General features: G+C 44.8%; 1 protein-coding gene across 1 annotated transcript; it reads right to left on the bottom strand.

The window, feature by feature from the left end:
* Nucleotides 1-2,797: 2,797 nt before the first annotated feature.
* PRF1 (perforin 1) lies at nt 2,798-7,960 on the bottom strand. Its single transcript, XM_044662917.1, has 2 exons — nt 7,395-7,960; nt 2,798-3,929 (listed from the first exon to the last, which is right to left on the bottom strand). Exons 1-2 carry the CDS (start codon nt 7,958-7,960, stop codon nt 2,798-2,800), a joined length of 1,698 nt encoding a protein of 565 aa, XP_044518852.1.
* Between the last annotated feature and the right edge of the window lie 937 nt (nt 7,961-8,897).

The raw sequence follows: 8,897 nt of genomic DNA, 5'->3' as shown, positions 1-8,897 counted from the left end.
CAAACAGAAGAGCTTCCTAGAGGTATCACAGAGCCATTTCAGCTCTAACAGTCCAGAAGACTATGACTCTGGGAATCCCTTTCCCCAATGCCATTCTGTTCAGTGTCTTGGATGAAGTTTCAGGCTCTAGACCTGTCTCTTTACCTGACTGTGAGATCTTGGGCAAGTCACTTATCTTGGAGCTCCAGTTCCATTCAATATTCTCATGAGCTGGAGAGTGCTCGGCAGAGGGCAATTAGAATGATGGAGGGCTTCATGCTATTCTTGGACGTATTGAAGGAGCTGGGGGACATTTTAGCCAGGAGAAGGGTAGTCCTAGGGGCATATGGCACCTCTCCTTATATATCAGAAAGATTGTCAAATGAAAGAGAAATTAGACTAGAGGGTAGATTTCTAAGCAATAGATAGAAGTAGCAAAGAAATGTATTTAGACTTTAATTACAGGAAAGACCTCCTAACGAAAGTTTTCCTGAAATGGAATGGACTGCTTCAGGAAACTATGAGTTTCTCTTCACTGGAGATCTTTTTAAAAAAATTTAAATTAAAAAAATCAGCAGCGATGCCATTTTCCTTCATCTATTTAGCTTCCCCCCTCCCCACTTCCCTCTCTTAACTCCTTGCCTCAATTGAGAAAGGAAGAAAAACAAAATTCCTGATATAAATGTGTATTGTCATGCAAAATAAATTTCCACAATGGCCATGTCAAAAAAAATCTTATTCTGCACTTTGAGTTCTTTTCCTCTTGGACAAGAAGTGAATAGCATATTTTACCACGAGTCCATTGGGTTCTTCCTTAGGTTGATCAGAGGTCCCAAGTCTTTCAAAGTTGTTTGTCTTTACAATATTGTTGTCTTTGTATAAGTTGTTCTTCTGGTTCTGCTCATTTCACTTTGAATCAGTTCATAAAAGTTTTCCCAGGTTTCTCCGAAATGACCCCCTTCATTATTTCTTACAGCATAATAGTATTCCATCACCTTCATATACCATAACCTGTTTAGCCATTCTACAATCGATGGGCACCTCCCCACTCCCCCAATTTCCAATTCTTTACTATCTCAAAAGAGCTAGAAATATTTTGGTACATCCTTAGTAAGAGCTCGTTTTACTTAGAGCTAAATTCTATCTTAATTTGCTCTCCCTCTAATTGTCCCTTCTCTTTTCTCCCCTTTTCCTATTTCTCTATTGAGTGAAATTTCTCTCTCTCTCTCTCTCTCTCTCTCTCTCTCTCTCTCTCTCTCTCTCCTTTTCTTCTTTGATGGGTTCAGATGAGAGTGAGATTCAATTAACGTCTCCCCCATCTTATTTATATAGATTTTTTTCACTTCCATCATGTAAGATAATTTTCCCCAACCTGACTCTCTCTTCCCTTCCCTTCCCATTTTTCTTTTAAGATCACCGAGGCATAGCAGAACTATTCCCAGTCCTTCTGTTTGGATAGACTCCCTCTGTGATCCTTGATGATAACAGGATCCAGAGAAGTCACATGAATCACCTCCTCATATTAGAATACAAACAGTTTATCCTTGTTTAGACCCTTATGGTTGTCTCACTGGAGGTCTTTAAGCAAAGGTAGAATGCCCAATTCTGTGGGGGATAGAGTCAGGCATGCCTCAGATTAGATGTCTAGGAGGTCATTCCCAGTGCTGGCAATATCTGATATGGAATCACTTGACATGTTTTAGGAATAGAGGTAGGAGGATGGCATATATGACCTTTCAATGCCAGTGACTATATGTTCCTCTAGAGCAGGCACTGTTTTTGTGCACATAGTAGGTACTGAAAAAAACCTTTCTCCTTTCCTTTTCTTTCTCCTTTCCTTTCCTCTCCTTTCCTCTCCTTTCTCCTTTCTTGTAGGCAGAGGAATCCCTGACAACTATGGTGATGGTCTTTGGGTGAGTTCAGGTAAGTCCATCAATAAATCCAGAAGTATATTTCAAGCCTCTACCTTGTTCTAGTCATTGTTTTAGGTGTTGGATACACAGAGGCAAAAATGGAACATGCTCTGACCTTGTGAGACTTACATTCAATGGAGATGGCTGATAAATTGTCCATGGCCAAGAAAGTAGTGAGCCAAATAGATATCAAGTATAACTAGGGCAGGGCACCTGGAGCACTGGCCAAGGGCAGTAAATTGAGAGAACACTGAAAGTGCTGTAGCCATAGAAGCAATACTGCTTAGTACTTAGCAAAAACAATTCACTAAAATAGGAAGCGACTGGATAGGGAGCTCCCCACTCCCTATTCTGCTCGATGGTTGTGCAGTGCCCTTTTCATCCAATCAAATGCTGCTTGCTCTGGGCACAAAAATTCCTAGATCTGGCTCTGAATAAGCATTTGCTCATCATCCTATTTCCTAACTCTCTCCCCAACTCTTTTAAATGTGGAGGGTACTGGGCTCAACATAGGCTCACCCAACCCTCTTGGGATGGAGCCACCAGAATCTATTTTGCTGCTTTCTAAAGGGAAGAGCCCAATGATAGCCCTTCCAGTATCAGGATTGGAGGATAAAGTCTTATGTTAAAATAGATGATTATGAGGATCAAATAAGCAGAATATTTAATGTAAGGCAGGATAAGTCCTTAGACATCATCTGGTCCAGCCCACTCATGATTATATTGAGGAAACTGAAGCCCAGGTTGGTTAAATGATTTGTTCAAAGTAACTCAGGTAATGAGGAATAGAGGTGGAATTTGAATACAGGTCTTTCACACTTTCCCCATTGGACCACATAGCTTCTTAGTCTATTAAAGCTTGAAAACAACCCTCTCTGCATCACTTGCCCCTCTTGTTGGGACTTTTACCACACAGCTCCACTCCGGTTTCCCACTGGCTCCCCAAGAGCTCCACGAGGGGCATACTCTAGACATTTGTCCCCCTTGAGATGTGGGGCGCACGTCACTTGGTAATGGAATGTTAGGAAGCCACGACTGAAATGACATTGCTCCTTCCGTCGTCCTCCTGCCACTGGCACACGATCACAAGAGCCCAGAAGGTCGTCGTCCCAACCGTGGTCTGCATCCCACACCTGCAGCCTCAGGGGTCCCCCAGTTATCAACTGCACGGCCCCGAAGTCCAGATTCTGGTCCCATTTGGGATTGTTGTCGTTCCATACCACATAGGTCCTCAGTTCCTTGTCACCGAAGAAAGCCTTTATGTAGCCATCAGTATTGGAGAAGGTGTCTCCATGTAGGTTCCTGGCACTCAAGCCGGTCACTTCAAGATGGGCCAGCCCCCTCTCCCGGGGGCAGCAGTCACCGTTGGTGAGGGTGGAAGCTTGGCACACACAGTGGCATGGGTTTTGGGGGCTTTTCCTCTGCCCCGGAGGGCATGGCTTATTACAGTCCTGCCACCGGGCTCTGTGGAGTATGTAGTCACTCACAGCCTTTCTTAGCTCCTCCCGTTGGGGATTCTTAGATCCCAGGAGGAAGTGCAGGGGTTCCAGGGCGTAGGCCAAAAGGCCAGGCTTACTGGACAGTGTGCTCATCCATTCTGTGAACTTCTCCGAGCCATTATGATCTGAGAAGAGCAGGTCGCTTGAGCCCTCGCTCAAAGCACCTCCCTCGATGTCCACTTGGCGCTCATTGTAGGTGGAATGGAAAGAGCCCCGGATGTTGTGGTTCTTCTTCTTCTCCAAACATTTCTCAGCGTCTGCGGTGCTAACAGAAGTCCCCACAGTAACGGCTGCCTCCACTTTGAGGCAGGAGCTCACCTCATTGGCCTTGAGCCCATCCAGAGAGAGCTTGCATGTGCGAAGGGCGGTGATGTCCGTCACCCTTCCCCCCAGCTCCACGGCCTTGAGAAAGTGGGTGCCGTAGTTCTTGATGAGCCTGAAATAGTAGCCTCGAGTGGAGGCATTAAACTGGAGGGGCAGTGCCCTGACAGCCTGAATGAACTCCCGACTCAGCGGGGGTTTCTCTACCAGGTGGAATCTGTGAGGGGAGAGAAAACCAGCAGGAACTCTTAGAACCTCAGAGAGAGAAACGATCAGTGGACCGTAGAACTAGAACTAGGAAGGGACCTCAACAGTCATCGAATCTCGTCCCCCTTCCTTTTTTATGGTTGGGGAAACTGGGTAGAAAAATAGCTGTCCAAGGTCCCACATGCTGTCATTGGCCGAGCCAGGACTCAAATTCAAGACCTCAACTCCAGCTCCACAGCTCTTTCTACTAGTCCATGCGCAGAAGTCTTCTATTCCTACCACGGTCCCCTCTGGAGGGGCCATATAGCTTTCCCCATTGGACCACAGAACTTCTTAGTCCATTAAGGCTTGAAAACAACCCTCTCCCCATCACCTGCTCCTCTTGTTGGGACTTAGAGCAGAATCAGATTCCAGCTCTAATTTCTACTACCATTGCATGGTTGGGACAATTATTTCTCCCCTCAGAGTTTCACTTATTAATTCCTCACATGTTAATTTTATGTAATATAGAAATATAATTACAATACAATAATGAATTATTAACATGGACATTCCTCACTTATTAAATGATGAAGCTGGGCTTGCTATTGTTTTCTGTCATGCCTAATTCTCTGCAACGTCATTTGGGGTTTTCTTGGCAAAGACTCTGGAGTAGTTTGCTATTTCCTTCTCCATTTCATTTTACAGATAAGAAGACTGAGGCAAACAGGGCTAAATGACTTGTCCAGGGTCATACCTAATTAAGTATCTGAGGCCAGATTTGAACTCATGAAGGTGAGACTTGCTGATTCCAGCGCCCCCTCCCCCCTCCCCCCCACCGTGCTCTATCCACTGTGCCTCCCAGGCAGGGCTAGATAGTCTCTAAGGTTTCTTCCAGCTCTAAATCTTCTTGTGATCCTAGGATGCCCTGAAATGGTCATTTGGCCATTGTTGGATCACCTGGTGTGTTGGGAAACTCACTATTTCTCCATAGGACTCATTCCACTTTTGGACAGCTCAGACGGTCAGGAGGTGGTTGTTGTTTTAAAATATTGAGACTCCCACATTCCTATCATTTCTCTGCCCTTTTACTTTTCTAGGTCTTCCCTGGGGAAGAACACATCTATTCTGTCTTTTCTCATGATTTTCATATGACTTAAAGATGGTGACCAGGCAAAAAAGACAATCACTTCTTCCAATTCTTTCCTATCCTATCCTAGTTGTCTTTTTATGTGTATGCTCCAGCTCACCAGGGCCCTTTCTAGTATGTGGGACCAGGACAGAACTAGATATAGTCTGACCATGACAGAAGACACATCCCTTATTCTGGACACCAATGGAGTCTAAAATCCTTTGAGCCTTTTGGGGGCTGCCATGTTATAGGATCATAGATTTAGAGCTGAAAATGGCCTTAGAAGTCATTCATTCCAACCCCCACCCCCCAATTTTATAGAGGAGATTATTGAGCTCTACAGAGGTTAAGTGACTGGTCCAGGGTCATACAGCTAAGTATCTGAGGTGGGATTTGAACCCAGCTCTTCATGACTCCAGATCAGTGCTCTACCTGCTTCACACATGTGCCTCTTATTATTTAATTTAATCAAACAAATCTACCAGAACTTATTAAGCATTATTATAAGCAGGGACCTGTGCTGGACACTGGGGAAATGCAGAGATATTTAACAGAGCCCTTGATATCATAGAGCCTAAGATCTCATAGAAGGAAAATGGGAGAAAAGGGGGACCTTGCAGAGCTTGTCTGGGGAGGGGGGTACTCATCTTGCTCTTTCTTTCTTTTGAAAAACTCTTACCTTCTCTCTTAGAATCAATATTATGTATTGGCTCCAAGGCAGAAGAGCAATAAGGGCTAGGCAATGGGGGTTAAGCCCAGGGTCACCCAGCTATTAAGTGTCTGAGGTCAGATTTGAACCCAGGACCTCTGATCTCTAGGTCTGGCTTTCAATCCATAGAGCTACCCAGACATCTTGCTCTTTCTGCTCCTGAATTTCTCTGTTGAATGTAACTCCTATAATCCACACCATACTCCCACTACCAGGGTCAGCAGCTGTTCTCTCTTTTACATGGCTGTGATGTTTCAGCCACCAGAGCCCAAAGAAAGCCAAAGAAGACAGAATGCTTCCCTGATGCTCCAAGGGTCAGTAATTTCTCCAGCTTAGTGTGGTCAAAGAGGAATTCAATTTAGTCATAGGATTTGGGTTCAAGATTTTGCTCTTAGCTCCCTCTTTTTGGGACATTGGGCCAGTCATATGGCCTCCTTTCAGGAATATCTCAAACTTAATGTGACCAAAGCAAAAATAACTAATTTCCCATCAAAACGACACTATTTCTATCCAGGCACCAGGAACAGCTAGGTGGCACAGTGGATAGAGTGCTGGATCTGGAGATAGGAAGATAGGGTCTGATTAGTTACTAGAAAGTTACTAGAGTGACCCTGAGCAAGTCATTTAACTTCTGCCTGCCTTGGTTTTCTCGTCTATAAAACAAAGGTAATAATGGCACCTACCTCCCAAAGTTGTGACGATACGATGAAATGTTTTGCAAATCAAGTATTATGTAATTACCAGCTATCATTAGCACCACCACCTTCACTAGCATCACCATCTTCATCTTCATCATCATCACTATCATTATCCTTTAATAGTCCAGCTTCACATCTTCTGAGCTGTCTTTCCTTCGCTCTCCCTCACCCCATGTATTGAAACAATTGCCAACTCTTGTCAGTTCTACCCTCCTTGACTCAGTTGTCTTCCAATCCATCCTCTCTACGTGGCTGCCAAAATAACTTCCTTAAAGTAAAGATCTGACCATGCCACTCTTTTATGTTCCTATAGTTCCTGATCAATAAATGCTAGAAGCTCCCTATTACCCCAGGATCTCATTGAACTATAGATTTAGAACTGAAAGGGATCTAAGAGAGCCACTTATTTTACAGATGATGGAACAAAGGCCTTAACTGAGGTTAAATAGTGTTCTCTTCGATTGAAGCTGGGTTCCCTTAGATTTTGACTGTTGTCATTATCATTTGCTTCTACTCCTTAGTTGACAATGAATAGGGGATAGAACTTTGAACTTGGAATTAGGAAGTCTGCTCTGGAGGGCAGAGACTGCCTCCTCTTTTCTCCCATGATGTGAATGGTTAACTTTATGGAGTCAGGCCTGAGCTCTCTCCTAGCTTCATTAGATATCTCTAAATGGACGGCCCATTGACATCTGAAACATCTTCCTTCCTTCCTTCCTTCCTTCCTTCCTTCCTTCCTTCCTTCCTTCCTTCCTTCCTTCTTTCCTTCCTTCCTCCCTCCCTTCCTCCCTCCCTTCCTCCCTCCCTCCCTTTTCTTCTTCCCAGGGTTTTACAAACATCTAAGGACTATGTATAAAGTATCAGTTGTTGGCTTTAATTATGGTGACAATCTTTCCCCTGTGTTTTGTGGTCTTTGTTCTTACTATCCCTCTGAGTAGCCACTATTTACCCCTTTACCTGTAGTTTTGACACTGAACCAACTCAGTGGTGAAACTGTACTCATCCAGGTGTTTCTTTTCAGCTGCGAACTGGGCTTCTTTGGAGTGGGACCCTGACAAAGACATGTGTACGTTGACATTGGGCTTGGGCTGGACGTCCAGGCCCACCTTCCAGTCATTCTTGATTTTCTTGGACATCTGGGCAGCCACTTCCACGACAGAGGAAGCCTCATTCTTGACTACATTCCGTTGACACTTAGGACTCTGGCTGCGCCAGTCTGTGATGGCCAAGGGAAGGCGCTGAAGCTGACCCTCCTGCAGATCATTGCGGCATAGGGTGCAGGTACCATCGGGACGCGTGAATTTATGGGTATCCACAGGGAAGTAGCCAGTTGGGTGCAGCGTGGTGATATCTATGCCTTCCCCTGCCAGCTCCCAGCCGGGTACAAATCTCTCTTGGCGGCGGCACTCAGCACGGGTGGCCGTGTGGCAGGGGGCTGGTGTAGGCCAGGGCAGCTGGAGAAGGATGAGCAGGCGAAAGAGGAGGAGGAAGAGGAGGGAGGAGGAGGAGAAGGACCATACCATCTTGCCTGCAGAGAGAGGAGGGAGACTGTGAAGACCCCAGATCCCCCATGGCCTAGGAGTAGCTTGACAGGCTCTCCTGTCTGCTGTCTGAGAACAGCTACCTCATCACCCTCAGACCCTGAGGGATGACTTATTTGGCCTGTGGGATGGGAATATGCAGTAGGAATATGGGAATTCCACATCGTCTCTATACATAGACTGTCAGAGCTGTGAGAAATCTTAGAACACAGAATAAAGAATGTTAAGACTGGAAGTTTAAGCAGAACATTGAGCCTAGAAAGTCAGAGAAAGGAGGCATCTCAAAGCAGAAAATCAGAGCTCAGAAGACACTTAGAAGATGGAATTTTAGAGATGGGAGGGACTTTAGGACACAGAGAGCATATATAGAGTGTCAGAGCTGAGGATCTTGGAGAACACAAGATGCCAAAGATGGAATGAATCATGGAACCTAAACTATCCATTTTGGAGTTTCCTTAGAACTTAGAATTTCAGAGAGGGAAGGGACAATAGAAGACAGGCCATAGCATGTCAATGCTGCAAGCACTTGAGAACATCAGTCTAGGCAAAGAGATGGAAAAGTGAGCTTGGAATGGAATGCAGATTTTTTTGATTCACTATTGTTTTCCCCAAACAACTTTAAGAAGATTTGGGTATAAAGTAAGGAGACTCTTTAAAAAAAACAAACCACACACATATTCTATAAACTTTAAATTCAGTTGAGTGTCCTCCTCTCCTTCCATTACTCAAGACATTTTGAGAACCCCTCTTTGGCAACTAGCTTCTGAAAAAGTGTTACGTAATAACAATGAAGGGATAGGGAGAGGGGCTGAGCCTGTGATTTCATTGTGGAGAGAACTCCCAGGTAGAGAAATTCCTTTTGACCACTTCTCAGCAATTTATAGTCTCAAGGAATTGTTTTGTCTATATCCCCAACATC

Source organism: Gracilinanus agilis, chromosome 2 (assembly GCF_016433145.1).
Source record: "Gracilinanus agilis isolate LMUSP501 chromosome 2, AgileGrace, whole genome shotgun sequence".
Taxonomy (NCBI): Eukaryota; Metazoa; Chordata; class Mammalia; order Didelphimorphia; family Didelphidae; genus Gracilinanus; species Gracilinanus agilis.
This window is presented reverse-complemented; position numbering and strand designations above follow the sequence as displayed.